The sequence below is a fragment of the Myotis yumanensis genome, unplaced genomic scaffold, assembly GCF_028538775.1.
Source record: "Myotis yumanensis isolate MYYU_CA2020_CCGP unplaced genomic scaffold, mMyoYum1.0.hap1 SCAF_1, whole genome shotgun sequence".
NCBI classification, from domain to species: domain Eukaryota; kingdom Metazoa; phylum Chordata; class Mammalia; order Chiroptera; family Vespertilionidae; genus Myotis; species Myotis yumanensis.
In genome coordinates, this window is record NW_027223752.1 from 68,436,908 (window position 1) to 68,455,090 (window position 18,183).

General features: G+C 41.9%; 1 protein-coding gene and 1 pseudogene across 1 annotated transcript in view; both read right to left on the reverse strand.

Moving 5' to 3' along the window:
* Nucleotides 1-10,826: 10,826 nt before the first annotated feature.
* Nucleotides 10,827-18,183, reverse strand: part of TERB2 (telomere repeat binding bouquet formation protein 2) — a 30,345-nt gene continuing 22,988 nt past the window's right edge. Inside the window, exon 7 of the mRNA XM_070404794.1 lies at nucleotides 10,827-10,966. Within this exon, the coding sequence (XP_070260895.1) occupies nucleotides 10,827-10,966 (140 nt within the window). The remainder of the gene's footprint in view (nucleotides 10,967-18,183) is intronic.
* LOC139003207 (mitochondrial inner membrane protein OXA1L pseudogene) lies at nucleotides 14,913-16,242 on the reverse strand (annotated as a pseudogene).

Consider the following 18,183-nt stretch of genomic DNA (forward strand, 5'->3'; position numbering starts at 1 on the left):
AAGAAACAGAGGAGGTGTGGTGAAGAGACTAATTAGGACAAGGAAATGAAACTGACTCCAAAAATAAGAGCAGGGTGGAAGAAATCAACAGGGGTGAGGGCTCCATAACAGGCAGGCACGCTTGTTTAATAAGGCAATGCCGCAAAGAAGAGCTCACCAGGAGGGGGTGAAGTAGGTCTGTGTCACAGAGGCAAGGACTGCCGAAATGAAGAGCCCTTGGGTCAAGGAAGGAGAAATCGCCTTAAGAATGTTACACAACCAGATCTGAGCAAAGCCCCAGAGTAAGAGAGGTAAGAAGAGATCAGGGAAGCCAGATTAGAGAGGTAAGAAGAGATCAGGTAAGCAGGAGATGTGGGTGATATTGTGGCTAGCTAGGCCTGCATGCCCCGGAGATCACAGGAGCCGTTACAGCAGGGAATCAAACACCAGCCTGGGAAATTAGCCCTGGGTGGGAAGATGGAAGGAGAATGGAAACAGCAATTGATTGGGTTGGACTTTACATTACAAGTTGTGATAGCCTTTTCCAAGCCACTAAAATCCGGATTCATGCCTGGAGGTGTATAGGTAGCTCTGTACACACAAAAGTTGTAAACACAGCAGTGGGAAAAATTCCAACATGCATCAGGGCAGGTGTATAAAAGGAAGCAGAAAAAAATAAAAATGTAATATAATAAAAATAAAATAAAAGGAAAGCACAGAGAATCTGATTTAAAGACAAGAGTGGTTGGGCGTTGACCTGTGAACCAGGTGGTTACAGTTTGATTCCTGGTTGGCCCGGGTTGCAGGTTCAATTCCCAGTGTGGGGTATGCAGAAGGCAGCTGATCAATGATTCTCTCTCATCATTGATGTTTCCATCTCTCTCTCCCTCTCCCTTCTTTTCTCTGAAATCAATTATATATATTAAGATAAGTTTATTCATTTGTATATTCAAATTTATTCATTTGTATATGATTTGGTTTGTTTTCTATAAATCGCTGAGATAGGCATATTGGAAATCTCTCACTATGATTCTATGTTTGCCTATTTCTTTTTTTTTTTTAATATTTTATTGATTTTCTACAGAGAGGAAGGGAGAGAGACAGAGAGTCAGAAACATCATAGAGAGAGAAACATCGATCAGCCGCCTCCCGCACATCCCCCACTGGGGATGTGCCCGCAGCCCAGGCACATGCCCTTGACCGGAATCGAATCCGGGACCCCTCAGTCCGCAGGCCGACGCTCCATCCACTGAGCCAAACCGGCCTCGGCTGTTTGCCTATTTCTTCTTTTAGTTCTGTCAATTTTCAATTTACACATTTTGAGGCTAAGTTATTGGGTGACTACAAATTTAGAGTTGTGTATCTTCCTGGTGAACACAACCTTTTATCATTGTCAAGTAGTCCTCTTTATCTTTAGTAATGCTTTTGCCTTAAAGTTTACTTTGTCTGATCTATATATATAAAAGTCTAAGTGACCTTTCTACTGTTTGACCATTTGACTCGTCAAATGGTGCACATCATAGCTATGCACTTCATAACAATGAAGCTATATAGCTTTATCATGAATGGTACATAGCTATGATGTGTACTGACCACCAGGGGGCAGATGCTCAATGCACAGGCATGGAAACATGGAACAGACTGATGAATCTCAGAGGGAAGTGCGGGGGAGGGTGGGAAGCGATTAACCAAAGATCTTATATGCATACTAGAGGCCCAGTGCACGTGCACTGGTGGGGTCCCTCGGCCTGGCCTGCACCCTCTCGCAATCCAGGACCCCTTGGGGGATGTCAGAGAGCAGGTTTCTGCCCAATCCCTACAGGCCAGGCCGAGGGACTCTACCAGTACATCGGGCCTCTAGTATTAATATAACTACACCAGCTTTCTTTTGGTTAGTGTTTGCATGCTTAACATTTTCTATTCTAATTTAGTTTCAACATTTCAAGATCCTTATATTCTATATTATATACATATGTGTATATCTGTGTATGTATGAAATATATTTTTTTCAACATTCTTATATTTTAAATTTTTATAAACAGCACACAATTATTTTAAAACCTAAACTGCCAATAGTGGTCTTTTAATTGAAGAATTTAGTCCACTTACATTTAAAGTAACTATTGATATATTTAAGATAAATAATTAACATTTCTATTATACATCTTTCCCTAAAAAGGGAAAAAATTTTTCATGGCAAAGAATGTGGGTAAGTAGATTGATGCTTTTCACTTTAAAAACTACTCCAAATATATTGTTCCTGTCAATTGAGCTTTTTAAAAGCTTTTGTTCAAGGTCTCAACTATATAATTATCTTGGATAAATACATTTTACCTTCAGCTACTCTTGTCTCTTCCAATCCTTTAGAAAAAAAAAATGGAGCCACCATGAACTCTTTGTGTCTTACAGGAGATAATACAGAACTCCATAAATCTACCCAATATCCCTATACACAGTAATCTCAAATTAAGTTTAGAAAACACTAATTTGATGGTCATGCATCATCTATTTTGTGACAGAAACCAGAATATGCTAGTAATAACAACAATGAAGCTATATAGCTTTATCATGAAGCACTTACTAAGTGCCAGGTATTGTCCTAAGCACCTTATGTGTATTATCTCCTTAATCCTCACAATTTGCCTATAATTTTGGCAATGTGGTCCCTATTTTCCACAGATAGGTTAAGTCACTGGTCTGAGATCACACCCACTGTAACTAGAATTTAAAACAAGACAGTCTGATTCTGTGCTCTCAGCCATTCCTTTATACCACTAGTGAGATAGATAGGTACTCCAGGAAAGATCGGTATATTTGAATAAAGGTATAAATAACTTCAAATGGTATATAGTAATAACAGGATAATAGATATATCACTGGGCCAATAGGCCTTTCACTTGAGTATTCAGGGAATCACTCAGGTTAAATAGGAATTTATGTTAAATAGTATTTCTGGGAATAATTTGTTCCTAGTAAAAATTTATATACTCATAGGTCTGGAAGGTCCCTTAGAGATCAGTTATTCCAAACCACTCATTTATAGTAGTAATACTTATTATCTTTTGCAAGTGGCATTCTAAGGGCCTTTTACTTTTTAAATTATTTACTTATATGCTTATTTTTTTATTTTATTTTGAGAGTACATTTGTTACACCTGGGGACAGTGAAACAAGGAAGGGCTTAGGAGAGCCTCGGCGGAGCTGCTTTGGCTCACTGGAAAGTGAGAAAAGGGGCCTTGGAGACGGGTTCAGGCAGTTAGCCCAGCCCAAGCTGCCTCTGCCCATTGCTCCCCTGGTTGCCAGTTTCGTAGGGACCCTTAGAGTTTAGGAGACATACCCTGAGAGGAAAGAAAGGCATGGGTGTGCTCCTGAGAGGGAGAGCACTTTTCTATGATGTTTAATTTTTTAATAATTAAGAACACATCACACATAATCAGAAAAATAAAGTGGTTATTCCTGTTAAGACAATTTAATGAAGAAAAGAATAGGTTTTTCAACAAATGGTGCTAGAACAACTGGATATGCACATACAAAAGAATGAATTTGTACTCCTACCTCACACCATATACAATGCAATACTACTTGGCAATAAGCAGGAATGCAATACTAATACATGCTATAACATGGATTAACTCTGAATACATCATGCTAAATGAAATAAGCCTGTCACAAAAGAGTAGGTTTTATACCATTTAAAATGACTAGAATGGGCAAACCTATATAGACAGAAAGTAGATTAGTGGTGGCTTAGGGCTGGAGGAGTGAGTGTGGGAAAGGGGCATAGGCAATGACTGCTACTGGACAAGATGTGTGTTTTTAGGGTGATGAAAATGTTCCAAATCAGATCATGATGATGGTTACACAACTCTGTCTAAAAACCATTGAACCATACCCATTAAAAGGGTGAATTGTATGGTATGTGGTATGTCTTAATATTAAAAAGAAAAAAATGGCTATTTGATTAAATTGATGCAATATGATTTAAGATGACGTTCATTATTAGTAAACATTAAGTATATTTTCAGTCAATACTTTACAGATATAAAGAACTATTATCTTCCAATTGATTCTGTCCCACAGAAAAGGTCAGCAGCCTGTTCATCATCAAAGCCTCAGTTATGATTACTTTGGAAGTAAGAGACACAAAATAGAGTGCCTTAAACAAAAAGTTTATTTCTCTGTCACATAAAAGTCTTGAGGTAGGTGACCCAGAGCTGGGATGGCAGATATCTCCACAATGCACTCAGAACCCAAGAATCTGTTCAGTTTCCTGCTTTGCCAACCCTAGGGTATGCTCTTGTTATTGGCCAGCCCCCTGAGTAGGAGGGAGAGGACTGTCTGATAACAAGAGCATCCCTTCTCAGCTCTAGTCAGTCTCATAAGAAAGACTGACAGACAAGCAGTGTTGAAGCAAAGCAAGAGAATTTATTAAGGAAGCAAGGCAAGCCCTAGCTGGTTTGGCTCAGTGGATAGAGCGTCAGCCTGCGGACTGAAGGGTCCAGGTTCAATTCCAGTAAGGGCACGAGCCCTGGTTGCGGGCTCCATCCCCAGTATGAGACATGTAGGAGGCAGCTGATCAATGATTCTCTCTCATCATTGATGTTTCTATCTCTCTCTCACTCCCCCTTCCTCTCTGAAATCAATAAAAAAAATATTCAAAAAAAAAAAAAAAGGAAGCAAGGCAAGCAAAAATTTTAAAAATATACTTGGTGTACAGCACAAGCAGGCACCCAGTTAATCTGAATGTCCCATCTGGTGGAAGTTTAGGGATTTCATACTTATCTACAGGTTTCAAGGTTCCTCTGATGGATATCTTAGACAATAGACTAAATTTCAAGGTCCCCCTTTTACTTTGTTGTGGCTTTTTTCAGAATTTATGAGAGCATTTGGTGATTTTATCTTATCAAGTCCCAAAATTGCTGACTTCTTTGTTCAGTAGGTAAGATAAAACTCCCTCTTCTTTCCTCCTACCCCCTTTCCTATATTCTCTGGTTAGAGAGGAAAGGTATTAATCATTTGCTCTTAAGTGTCCTTGGTTGGGGAAGATAAGGTCTTGCAATTCACAAGCTGGCTGCAAACTGCCCAAACAGTTTGGCCTTATTTCAGTTTTCCCTACCACTTACCCAGGAATTTTCCTGGCTTCCTACTATCCCGCCACACTTTTATGGTTCAAATAGTAACTATCACCTTTGAATTCCAAGCAACAGAATGAAAGAAGCAGAAAAAATGGGGGACATAAAGGGTACATGCCAGATGTCTTTAAGAAAGGTTCCCAGATGCCATTTCCACTGTGCATCGTCGACCAAAACATGTGACATAGTCATATTTAATTTCAAGTGAGACTGAGAATATGGTCTTTATTCTAGGTAGCCTGTGCCAAGATAGGAATTAGGGGTTCTATCATCCTGGAAGAAAGGGAAACAGACATTCAGAAATCACTAGCATACTCTATCATTGATCCATAACTTATCTAATGACACAGGTCCTTCCAAAAGCTACAAAGAAAAATAACCTGCTCACAAAAGATGAAAGAAATGATAGCATTATAGTCTTGAAACTTATATAATCTTTTAAAAAATATTTGTATTGATTTCAGATAGGAAGGAAAAGGGAGAGGGAGAGAGAGATAGAAATATCAATGATAGAAAATCATTGATCAGCTGCCTCCTGCATGTTCCCTACTGGGGATGGAGCCTGCAAACTGGCCATGTGCCCTGACCAGAAATCGAACCATGATCTCCTGGTTCATAGGTCGATGCTCAATCACTGAGCCACGCTTATATAAACCCAGGCTTATATAATCTTGTTACCCAATGTCACCCCAATTAATCCTATCTAATAATAGACAAACATGGTAATTAACCGTACCTCCGACACGCTTCCCATTGGCTAATCAGGGCGATATGCAAATTAGCTGCCAACCAAGATGGCGGCCGGCAGCCAGGCAGCTGAAGCGAACAGGAGGCTTGCTTGCTCCAGTGAAGGAGGAAGCCAAGGTTCCCCGCCTGCCGTTGCTGGGCTCTGAGCTTGCACTCTAAGAAACAATGTTGCAATTATAGAAGCTAAACAAACCCCATGCTTTCAGCCAGCCGGCTGAGCTGGAGTTGCAACAGTGTTTCAATTATAGAAGCCAAACAAACGCAGATTCCTGCTTTCAGCAGTCGAGGTCTCAGAGCTGGAGCCTCAGAGCTAAAGTCGGCTCTCAGTTCCAGTGACAGCCATAGAAGGTAAATAAATCCCAGAATAAAGAAAAAAAGGAGAGGTTGGGAGCTTCAGTCACCCGCCAGCCTGAAAACAGCCCTCAGCCCCTCACCCAGACTGGCCAGGCACCCCAGTGGGGACCCCCACCTGAAGGGGGTGTGACCAGCTGCAAACAGCCATCATCCCCTCACCTAGGCTGGCCAGGCACCCCAGTGGGGACCCCCACCCTGAAGGGGGTGTGACCAGCTGCAAACAGCCATCATCCCCTCATCCAGGCTGGCCAGGCACCCAAGCGGGACCCCCACCCTGATCCAGGACACCCTTCAGGGCAAACCAGCCAACCCCCACCCGTGCACCAGGCCTCTATCCTATATAGTAAAAAGGTAATATGCCTCCCAGCACCGGGATCAGCAGAGCCGCAAGGCCTACCGAACCCAGGATCAGCAGAGCCGCGAGGCCTCCCGAACCCAGGATCAGCGAAGCCGCGAGGCCTCCTGGCACCGGGACCAGCAGAGCCTCCCAGCACTGGGATCAGCAGAGCCGCGAGGCCTCCTGGCCCCTGGAGCAGCGTGACGGGGGCAGCGCCCAAACCCCCTGATCGCCCTGTGGCTCTCTGTGTGACAGGGGGCGGGGCCACAACCTCCCTATCCGCCCTGCTCTGTTCGTGACAGGGGAAGGCGCCCCAACTCCCTGATCGGCCCTGCTCTGTGTGTGACAGGGTGCGGCGCCCCAACCCCCCCATGGGCCCTGCTCTGTGTGTGACAGGGGGTGGTGCCCCAACTCCCCTATGGGCCCTACTCTGTGCATGACAGGGGGGAGCTCCCCAACCCGCTGATGGGCCCTGCTCTGTGTGTGACAGGGGGCAGCGCCCCAACCCCCTGATTGGCCCTGCTCTGTGCGTGACAGGGGGTGGCGCCGCAACCTCCCCAATCGGCCCTGCTCTGAGCCCGACCAGGGGCTGCACCTAGGGATTGGGCCTGCCCTCTGCCACCCAGGAGCGGGCCTAAGCCAGCAGGTCGTTATCTCCCGAGGGGTCCCAGACTGTGAGAGGGCACAAGTGGGGCTGAGGGACACCTCCCCCCCCCGACTAGTGCACAAATTTTTGTGCACCGGGCCTCTAGTTTAATATAAAAAGAAATAAGATGAACTAAGAACTACACACTAAATTAAACAGTATGAGAACTGAGTATGTCTAATAGTGAAAAGCATCAGAGGAGACAAGTTTGCAAAAGGGTGGAGAAATACCAAAAGTGGGGGAGCATTTTTTTTAAGATGGGAGCCAGAGGCAATATCCATCAGATATGCTATAGCAAATAAAAAGGAACAGTTTAAATGAGCAATAGGTAAAATCTGATTGCTTTTACTCCTATTAAGATAGTAGACTTTGGCCCTAGCCAGTTTGGCTCAGTGGATAGAGCATCGGCCTGTGGACTGAAGTGGTCCCAGGTTCTATTCTGGTCAAGGACACATGCCTGGGTTGCGGGCTCGATCCCCAGTGTGGAGCATGCAGTAGGCAACCCATCAATGATTCTCTCTCATCGCTGATGTTTCTATCTCTCTTTCCCACTCCCTTCCTCTCTGAAATTAATAAAATATATTTTTTTAAAAAGATAGTAGACTTTGGTGGTACTCTCCAGGGGAGCAATGGGCAGTGGCAGCTGGTCCCAGGCTATCCCTCTGAGCCTGTCTCTAAGGTCCCCTTTTCTCAGACTCTCCAGTGAGCTGACAGCAGCCCTGCCTTGGCTCACTTCTTTCCCATAACGTCTCTAGAGAGCCAAAGCAGTCACGCCTAGGCTCTCTCCTGTTGCTTCTTCTATACTAAGCCCATCTTTGTTTCACTGTCCCCAGTTTTAATAAAAATACTCTAAAAAAAATAAAAGACAATAGACTTTTAACAAAACAGTTTAACTTTGCCTATTTTATTCATGTGCTTTCGATTCCTGGAAGGTTTATCAACTGGTTTTATTGCCTCTGGCAGTATTTCATATATTGCATCTGACTTTTTCTATATACACCTAATGATACAGTCACTTTGGGAATCACTTCTGTTTTGTTGTAGTTTTTTTATTTACTATGTTAACACATGCATACTAGATACCTCAGAAAAGCTGCCTGACTGGTGTGGCTCAATGGTTGAGCATTGACCTATGAACAAGGAAATCACAGTTTGATTCCTGGTCAGGGCACATGCCTGGGTTATGGGCTTGATCTCCAGTAAGGGGATGAGGAGGCAACCAATCAATGATTCTATCTCATCATTGATGTTCCTGTCTCTCTCTCCCTCTCTGAAATAAAAAATATATATGTAAATAAATACTTGAAAGCTGCCAATGTACATAGCTTGTAAATTTATTTAATCCTTTTAATAATTAAAGATCCACAGACAGCCTTGGTTTCTACATAAGAAACATAATCAGCTGAATGTGACTAAAATAAAGCCTTCATGAAAGACAATATTTATTATGTTTCAGGAAAAGATAATTAACATTTAGGGATTTTTTTAAAGCTTACAAGTTCAGAAGAATTTAACAAAAAAATACGAATATAAATAAATAAAAGTTATTGTATGGGAAAAACAGAACTTTCAAATGCTGGTGCTGAGATTAGTGTTAAAATTTGTGTAATGAAATTTAAGTCATAGGAGAAAGGCCAGAGCCCACATACATTCAAATGATCCAAACGCTAAAAAAAAAAAAAAAAAAAAGTGCATTTTTTTTTTTTAGATAATTCTACAGCTGGTATGTACTTCCTAGGGAGAAAGTACAGTTTTAACAAGATGATAGTTTCACAAATAATGTCATCTACAAATCTTCAAAATGCAATAAATCTATCAGATTCTATACAGCATGACCATATGAATTGAATAAAGAAATTACTTCTTGAAATCACTACATCTCAAGACATATTATATCTGACACAGGCTACACCACATACCACATGGAAGAGGAGGGAAGCACTGGCCTAGAAAATGAAGAGAACTATGTTCCAGTTACTGGATCAGCCCCCAATTAATCACCCTGGCAAGACACCTTTTGCCGGAGACCAATTCCAGCATGACAGCAGGGCTGCATCTGGGAATGGCTGAAGGCTTCCCCAAACCTGAAAATGGATTATTGCTTGGCTGCCAGACAGGTAAAAGGCATCTTAATCTACTTGTTATTGCCTCCTACTGGCCAAACACCTGAACAGCCATAGGCTAATTCTTCCATTCTGACAATGCTTGTGTATACCCTTTGAAGTGTATATCTCTGCCTTGCCTCAGGACAAGTTGTGTTAATAAAAAGCATGGGGCCCTAACCGGTTTGGCTCAGTGGATAGAGCGTCAGCCTGCGGACTGAAGGGTCCCGGGTTCGATTCCGGCCAAGGGCATGTACCTTGGTTGCCGGCACATTCCCAATGGGGGGTGTGCAGGAGGCAGCTAATAGATGTTTCTCTCTCATCGATGTTTCTAACTCTCTATCCTTCTTCCTTCCTCTCTGTAAAAAATCAATAAAATATATTTTTAAAAAAATAAAAAATAAAAAGCATGGGGTCCTGGGATGAGGGGAACCTAAGACCTGATAATTTAGATCTTAGAACTTAGCTCCTTTAGCTAAACTCCTCTGACCCCCAAATGCCTTTCAAAATTATATTTTGTCTCCGGACTCTTTATTAGTCTCTGGACTCTTATTTAACATCTACGCACAGCCTTCTCCAGATTCCTGAACACTTCTTGATGCTGGGACAAGAACCCCGGCACCTTTTCAAGGCCTTCATTTCCTCATTAAAAGCAATAAATGGGCCCTAACCGGTTTGGCTCAGGGGATAGAGCGTTTGGCTCAGGGGATAGAGCGTCGGTCTGCGGACTGAAAGGTCCCAGGTTCGATTCCGGTCAAGGGCATGTACCTGGGTTGCGGCCACATCCCCAGTAGGAGGTGTACAGGAGGAAGCTGGTCGATTCTCATCGATGTTTCTACCTCTCTATCCCTCTCCCTTCCTCTCTGTAAAAAAATCAATAAAATATATATTTTTTAAAGCAATAAATGGGTTGGACTCTATGTTCTCTTAGGTCCTTTCCAGTACTAAGATTTTAAGATGCCTTGAGGGTTCATTTCAGATGACATAACATTTGTTTATATTAAATCACTTCTGATACATTTATTATCAGAAACTGTCCACACTTGAAGTCTGAATTATTAAAATGTTCTACTCCATATTTTCAAGTCAGAAACAGTAATTCAGAATTCAACTATAGTATTCTAATTTTTTAATTGAAATAAGATGATCAGAATAATAAATTTTACATTCACATCAATGAGCCTAGAAAAATATACATATAATAGAATGTTAAAGCTAAAAGAGAATCAGGAGAGAGAGAGAGGGAGAGAGAGAGAGAGGTCTTATAAAGTATGTTTCAATGACAATTACTCCAAATAACTGTACACTCAGAATTTGTAGACATATGTTACAAGCTGGGGAAACAGTCCAGCCCAAATGTCAAAATACAAAGCCAAAAAGATTTTGAATTTTCTAAAGATACTTTTTTGAGGAAGAAAGGAAAGAAATCATCCCCATTTCTTCATACCCCCGTCCCAAATGGGAGAATTTAAAATCATGCCCATCTTTAATTTATAGAAAATAAATGCCCAGATACACGGACAATTTAATTTATTTCCTCTTCAATTTGTTTTTTATGGTAGACATATTAATTTCATTTTGAATATGGTATGCCAAATATCCTGAACTTCCAGGAATGAAGTCATGTAGCTCCCCAAGGAATTTCTTCATGGCATCAATTGATATATAGCCTACAAAAAAAAAAAGGTATATATTTGAAATTTTGTCATACTATCTGATTTTCTGTGTCATGGTTGATTAGGGTTAAGATTTCTAAAGAAGGTTCTTAGGAAAGAAGAAAAAATACTAGTCAGAAGATTCTCCATGTCACTTGATAATTATCAGTGAACACCCTTCTTATCCCTTACCTGTTCCCCACAACCTTCTACCTCCTTTTATTTTTAGTTATTGGTTTTTAGAGAGAGGAAGGGAGAGGGAGAAACATCAATTTGTTATTCTACTTATTTATGGTTGATTCTTATATGTGCCCTGACTGGGGATGGAAACTGTGGGAAACTGCCTATTGTCTTCTCTAGCAGAGAGGTGTGGACAAGGAGCCCGGAATGCTGGTGACCCTTGAGCCCTGGCAAAGGTCAGGGCTGTGCACCCACTGTTTAGTCCAGACAATGGTAGCTGAAGCAACTTCCGCACCAGAGAGTCATGTGTATCCTTGCTGATAAGATAGTCTGTCTGTTACTGGAAATTGCCTGCCTAAGGGCTATAGGTGTATCCCAAACTGAATAAAAGGATGGCAAGGCCTGAGCATAAGTGGAGTCCATCCTCTTGGGATGGGCTCTCACCTCCACCCCAATTTCCAAATTATTATTTCTTGTCTCATCTCTTTCATTTGTGTGCGGCCCCTCTTCCAGAGCCCAAACCCTGAACCATGCAGGACGTGGGGTCATTCACATCTGGCACCCAACGTGGGATACTCTGGAGGAGAAGACCGGTTAGAGTGAAAAAACAAAGAAGAATTCACCGGATAGGTGGGGATACCGGATAGGTGGGTGATATTCACCACACGCAAAGCCCACAGTCAGCTGCAGAAATCATGATCTGTAAGTAGGGTGTGAACGTGTTTTTTCTAGCCAGGCTAATGGGGCAGAATTCGGTTAAAAAGTAAGAAACTTTATTGTAGACTTTTCATTTGCATGCTTAAAGTTTCAGAAGGTATTCTCTTACAGTTCTTGCTTGATATTATAGAACATAACCCTTGGTTTCCTGAAGAAGGTACATTAGATCTTGAATGTTTGGCAAAGAGTTGGTCAGAACTTGAAAAAAGCTCAGCAGCAGGGAAAAAACTTGCCTCCAAACTGTTTCTCTTTGTGGAACACAGTATTGCATTTGCTAGAGCCTTTTAGAGAGGCTAAGGAGGATAAATCGCCTCCCCTTACACCCTCTGCTCCTAAAGAAGAGCGAAAAGAAAAGAAAAATTAGAGGAATGGCCTTCATGGCCCTCTCCACCTCCATGTCCTAATCCTGAAATGTTTAATTTGCCATTAATAGAATCACCTGTGCAAAGAGCTATGTAAGAGGGATTACAGGAGAAATTATGATTAATATTTCTGAAGCATTCTTAGCTCCTTATGATTGGTATTCTCTGGCTTGTGCAACTCTGGATGGAGGAGATTATTTACTATGGAAGGGAGAATTTTTGGAGAAATGTCAGGAGCAAGCCCATGCAAACCACGGGCTGAATGCTCAATTTATGAAAAGCAAGCTGGAGGTGGGGGAGGGGAGGCACGTGGCAATCCTGTGCCCCTCCCAAGTGTGCTAGGAAAAGTTTTCTTCTCGCCATGAAAATTTTTACAAAATTTAGAAATGTGTCTGGGATTTCTGTGCACATGTAAAGAGAGAAGCTAGCTTAAAAAATGTGTGCACACCTTCCGATTTCGGATATTAGATTGTTTTGAGCTAAACTTAATCTCTTTACGAATGCTACAGAATAAAACCCAAGACTTGTTTTTTTCCTCAGAAAGATGGCGGATTTGACCCAGAGAAAAAATATAGGCTAGGTTCTAGCAACAAGATTGGTATTTCCATAATAAAGAGTAGTTTATTTAAAATAATAAAGGAGGATTTGGTAGAGGTTCTGACTTTATTTGAGCTATGTTTTAAAATCCTCGAGGTGGAACCAGAGTTGACAGAATTCCAGGTTAAGACTTGATAGAACTCAGGCTAAGGTGGGACTGGAGAAAAAAATTGGTGGCTGGTTTTGATTTTGGCTTTTCAATTGGAATTGTTGAGAGTCTGAGCAAAAATAACATTTGCCATATAAATGAGCTGAACTCATTCAGCTCCAAAGATAAAGGGGCAACATTTTTTTTTAGAATAGTCCAATTCTGGGGTGTTCTTAGGTGACTAAGAATCTTTGTGGAAGTGTCAGAAATGCAGGAGCCCCATAGGTAAGTCCCAATGCAACTGTAATTAACTAAATGGCTCATCTAGGGCATTACCATAAGGCTTGGTCTGCCCAGGACCAAGGTTCAGGAACCTTTCCTGTGGTTTTAGACAACCGGGAGAGAAATTGAGGCCACATTTGACCCACATAACATGTCTAGAAAGTTTGGTCAGACTACAGATATCCAAAATTAAAAAAGAGAGAGAGAAAAAAATTTAACATGGGAAATTGTGCCTCCAAGGCCAGAAGCTCCCAAGACCCCAGCCCTCATCTAATACTCCTGATAGGAAGCCTTTACTTGCAAGTACTTTATAGAAATGGGAAGATTTAACTAGAAAATATTAACTGAGAAATGGCCAAAATACAGTTTGTTTGTGGTATCTATGTTAATATTTTGCATGCAGAAATTAGAAAATGCCGGCTCTGAAATTAAACTGAATGAGTATATGGGAAGCATATCTTGATTTGGAAATCAGAAGCTTCTAAGGAAAAGCATTAAAAAATTCTTCCAATAAGATGGAAATTAATAAACAATTTTAGAGACTGTCTCAGAACTATTCTGAAGTTAATAAATGTCTACACCTTTTTCCCCATAGGAAGCATGCCTCTGATTTATCTTCATAGAAGATTCCCCCAGATAAAGGGAGGTAGAGGCAACTAGAAAAGACCCCAGCCCAATTTTTTTTTGAATAGTCCATTGGGAATATACTGAAATTCTAGAGAGGGGCAGTTCCTGAAATAGGGACAAAAGACACTGCTTTGGTAATTTTTAATGCTGTACATTCTCTGGTGTAAACTTTTAGTGTGTTCTGCATGTCTATATAAGAGTGTTGATGTTTTTGTGTCTCTTTGTTGTTGTTCAATTTATTTAAAGAAGAGGCAAGTCCTGCTTTGGGGAAGCCTAGTTGTGTGTGGTGGGGTTGAAAGCGTGAGAGAGATTACAAGAACGTCCCAGCAGCTGCCAAGAATTCTTAATCTTGGGGGCTCTTCTTGCTCTCCCTCTCAGGGTTCAGCCATCAGAAACAGCTAGTGAGATTTCTGCTTGTCTGCAATATAATTTTGGCTGTCTATCTTTTAGAGATTTCGGTTTGCTCTTTCCTTGTTGTGAGAATAAACAGATCATCTTTTCTGTCAAAGAACAGTTTAGACAGCCGCCATTTTGGACTTCCTGACGTGGCAGCTGCCATGTTGGCCACATGGCTTGCTGCTCCCCTGGGGGCTGCCATCATGAAACAGCAAAGGCCAACTCCTCCCTTTGAATTAGCCAATCAGGAAAGACCATGCACCTGAACTCCAATCAAGAGCAAGGGACAGGTCACGTGCATTGTTAAGGCACTCTGCTTCAGAAAGGAACTTGCAAAGATTCAGGGCCAAGTTCAAAACAGGAAACTTTCAGGGGGGGCATGTGTCCAGTCAGGGACACCAGGCAAGCCAAGAGTCATGATCCCTGTGGGGGCGTCTGCCAGTAATGCTCTGGGTATTTGCATTTCACAGATTGGGAGTTTATGAATTATTTTCTTTCTTTCTTTCTTTTTAATAATACAGAGGTTTACTAATTCTGTAGATGGAAAGATCACTTGGCTCCCGAGTGCTCTTTTATGCTTAAATGTAAGAGTTTACAGTGGAATCCATTTTAAAACAGACATCTCCATGTCCCATAGTTTCTAGGACTGGGGCAAGGACCCAGCAAAAATCTTGTTCTAAGGCTGTCTTTGGAGAAACAGAGTTAATGTCAGTATGAGCAGGGAACAGAATTCAGCTGAGTGTGTCACGCCAGGGTTTCTTTGACTTTGGTTTGTTGCTGCTGCTGTTAGGGGTGTTGGGAGGGGGATTTTTACCATGCTGTAGCAGAGGGTTGTGGGTAAAGGTCTGTCCTAAGGGACCCCTGGCTGCTAGTTCCAAGTGATTCTGCATGCACCATTCACGCTTTTGTAACTGATGGTTGATTTCAGCATTCTTCCAGCCACTTTTGAAGCTCTTTATGAAGCCTTCCCATGGAGGTAATTTGTCGGAGTCATGCACAGCACATTGGGGGATTTTAAGCATAGTGTGTACACCTGGAATCCGGAGGCAAGATACCTGGACCAGGGAAAACATATTCGAGGAGAACCAATACACGAACACTGCCAAGGGGAAATGGACAGTAATAGGCAAGACTGCAAGGGTTATCAATCTCATAACATTTCTCATCCAGTGGAGGTCAGAACTTTGCACACCAGTCTCAGCACCTAACTCAAGGCCACCCCACATTGTAGCAGTGACTACCAGTGGTAATATGTAGGTGAGGTCAGATAGTGTGAGATCCTGGAACCACCAGAGGCCACCTGTCTGTAGGCTGGGTACAGGAAGGTTGGCCATTTCTCTCAAGGAAATGAAGAAGGAGATGAAGATTGGCGCCTGAGTCAGAGGTAGAATGAGAGGTTTAAAGAGTTTAATGTCATGCTTTTTCTGATACAATGTCATCTCCAAGGAGGCCCTGTAAAACTCAGCATGGTCTCCTGCCAACTTGGCCTCTCTGATTCGAGTGGAAAACTTCTGCATCTCTGGCATGTGGTTGTGGATCTTGGCTGCCTCTCGTTGGCCCTTTACAATGAGAGGAAACACCAGGCAGCTGGCAAGGACTGTACACAGAGCAATGGCCCTTCACCAAGGGAGGCCAAGGTCAACATGCATATATTCCAGTAGGTTCTGGATCAATCTCACTGGGGTATATGACCCCAGCCCAAGTTCAGTGAAGCTCTGTTCTGCAGCAGCTTGGACTACATCTGCAGTCTCTCCAGAAGCCACCTCAGTTACTGCTGTGGGTGAGGGCATTCAGGAATGACCATAGGGGCCTGAACCTGGGCTTCTGCAAACAAGATGGCAGAGACACTGATGGCCAGAGACACTGGGGGCCGCCAGGAGGACATAGCGGGGGCGCCCGCCTCACAGGCTGGCTGGGAACGGGAGCTCTGCGGCCAGCGGTTTCTGGGGACACGATGAGGGCCCTGCAACGCTGTGGAGTTGCCACTGGGGCCACAGCAGGCAGAGAAGCTCCCAGTGCTCGCACAGCAACATCCCCGCCATCTTGACAGGAAGAGGACTATATGAATTATTTTCAATGCTCAATACACTGCTTGCAATAAACCATGTCCCTCATTTTAAAATATTACATATTATTTATTCTTTTTTTTTTTTTTAAATATATTTTATTGATTTTTTACAGAGAGGAAGGGAGAGAGATAGAGAGTTAGAAACATCGATGAGAGAGAAACATCGATCAGCTGCCTCCTGCACATCTCCCACTGGGGATGTGCCCGCAACCCAGTTACATGCCCTTGACCGGAATCGAACCTGGGACCCCTCAGTCCGCAGGCCGACGCTCTATCCACTGAGCCAAACCAGTTTCGGCTATTTATTCTTTATATGCTGAAATTATAATTGAATCCAAGTAAAGTCTAGGAAAATTACTGAAACCTCCCATAATCCCTCCGGATATGCAAATAAGCCAAAGGGGATACTCTTTAAAAGTATAATTGCTAATATTTACAGGGTAAACTAAAGATTGTTGTTAAAATGCTAAACCTGACAATAATTACAATCAACATAAATGAAAAATCACTTAAAATATATGGCTTTGTAGAAGTATTTGTTAAAATCTCATAAAGCAACCATGTTCGTTACATTTGTTGCTTGGTGTAAAAAAGAAAGAAAAGTGTCTGGAAGGAAATAAAAAGAGGGTTCCTTCAGATATCTAACTGTAATTAAAAATCAATATATTGGGCCTCATAAGCTAAAGTAAATAATTTGTGTTTTTGCCTCCCTAAACAAAGTTTATGTAAAGTTACTCAAAGACTGATAGCAGAAATTTAATTAATGTCATTTACTGTCCATAACTTAGGACAAGTAAAGTTAAAAAATAAATCTCATTTCAGATTGATTTAAATTGGCTAATTAAAATAAATGAATATTCATAAAAACTTTGTTGTACTGGGCAGGAAACTGTTCCTGAAGCATTAACTAATTTTTTACTAATGATTTATCTCATAGTTCAAAAACTGATTAACATGCTATAAATCCAAAGCAGTCATATTTCTGTACAGAAAATTAAAATTAAAAAATTATCAAGACTGCATTGCAAAATTTCCAAAAGTCTCTTAATATTATTTAAATCAAAAAAAGAAGAGGGATAGTGGAATAATCCCCTGTGAGTTAATTACGTCAAGAAAATTTTTTACTTTAAAAATTATTTTTCACTTGTAATGCTTGAAGACAAGACACCCATGAAAACACACATGGTGTCAAAATAAGCCAAAGGAAAATCATTTGGGAAAAAAATGAAAGGATCCCAAGTCTAGTTTATAGAAAAGATTCCTTTATTAACCTTTGGTCGAGAATATGTTTGTATATTTCCAGAAAACTCCTCCAAGCCCATGTGGATTCCTGCAACAACGAATCCCAGAGAGGAGCTGACCAGATTGTTCCAGCCACAGAATAGAAGTGGCTCCCAAGACAAGAGGAGAAACCGTCCAGAGATGGGGGCTGGTGAAGACGCCTTGCCATGCTGGCGGTCAGCAGCTGTGCGTCGCTGCAGGTTGCCCAGGACCAAGCCAGAGAAGGTTGGACCTGCATTGCCATCGTTTGTCCACCATCCAGAACTAGAATACCTTTGCTGGCATGTACACATAAAGAACTGTTGGACAATGACATTGAAATTGGGACTCAAAAAACTGTTGGCCCAGAAAGAAACTACAGACTGATTCCTTGGATACCTGGCAGCAGTATATTTATTTATTTATTTATTTAAAATATATTTTATTGATTTTTTACAGAAAGGAAGGGAGATAGAGAGCCAGAAACATTGATGAGCGAGAAACATCGATCAGCTGCCTCCTGCACACCCCCTACTGGGGATGTGCCTGCAACCAAGGTACATGCCCTTGACCGGAATCGAACCTGGGACCTTTCAGTCTGCAGGCCGACACTCTATCCACCGAGCCAAGGTTGGCCACCTGGCAGCAATTTAAA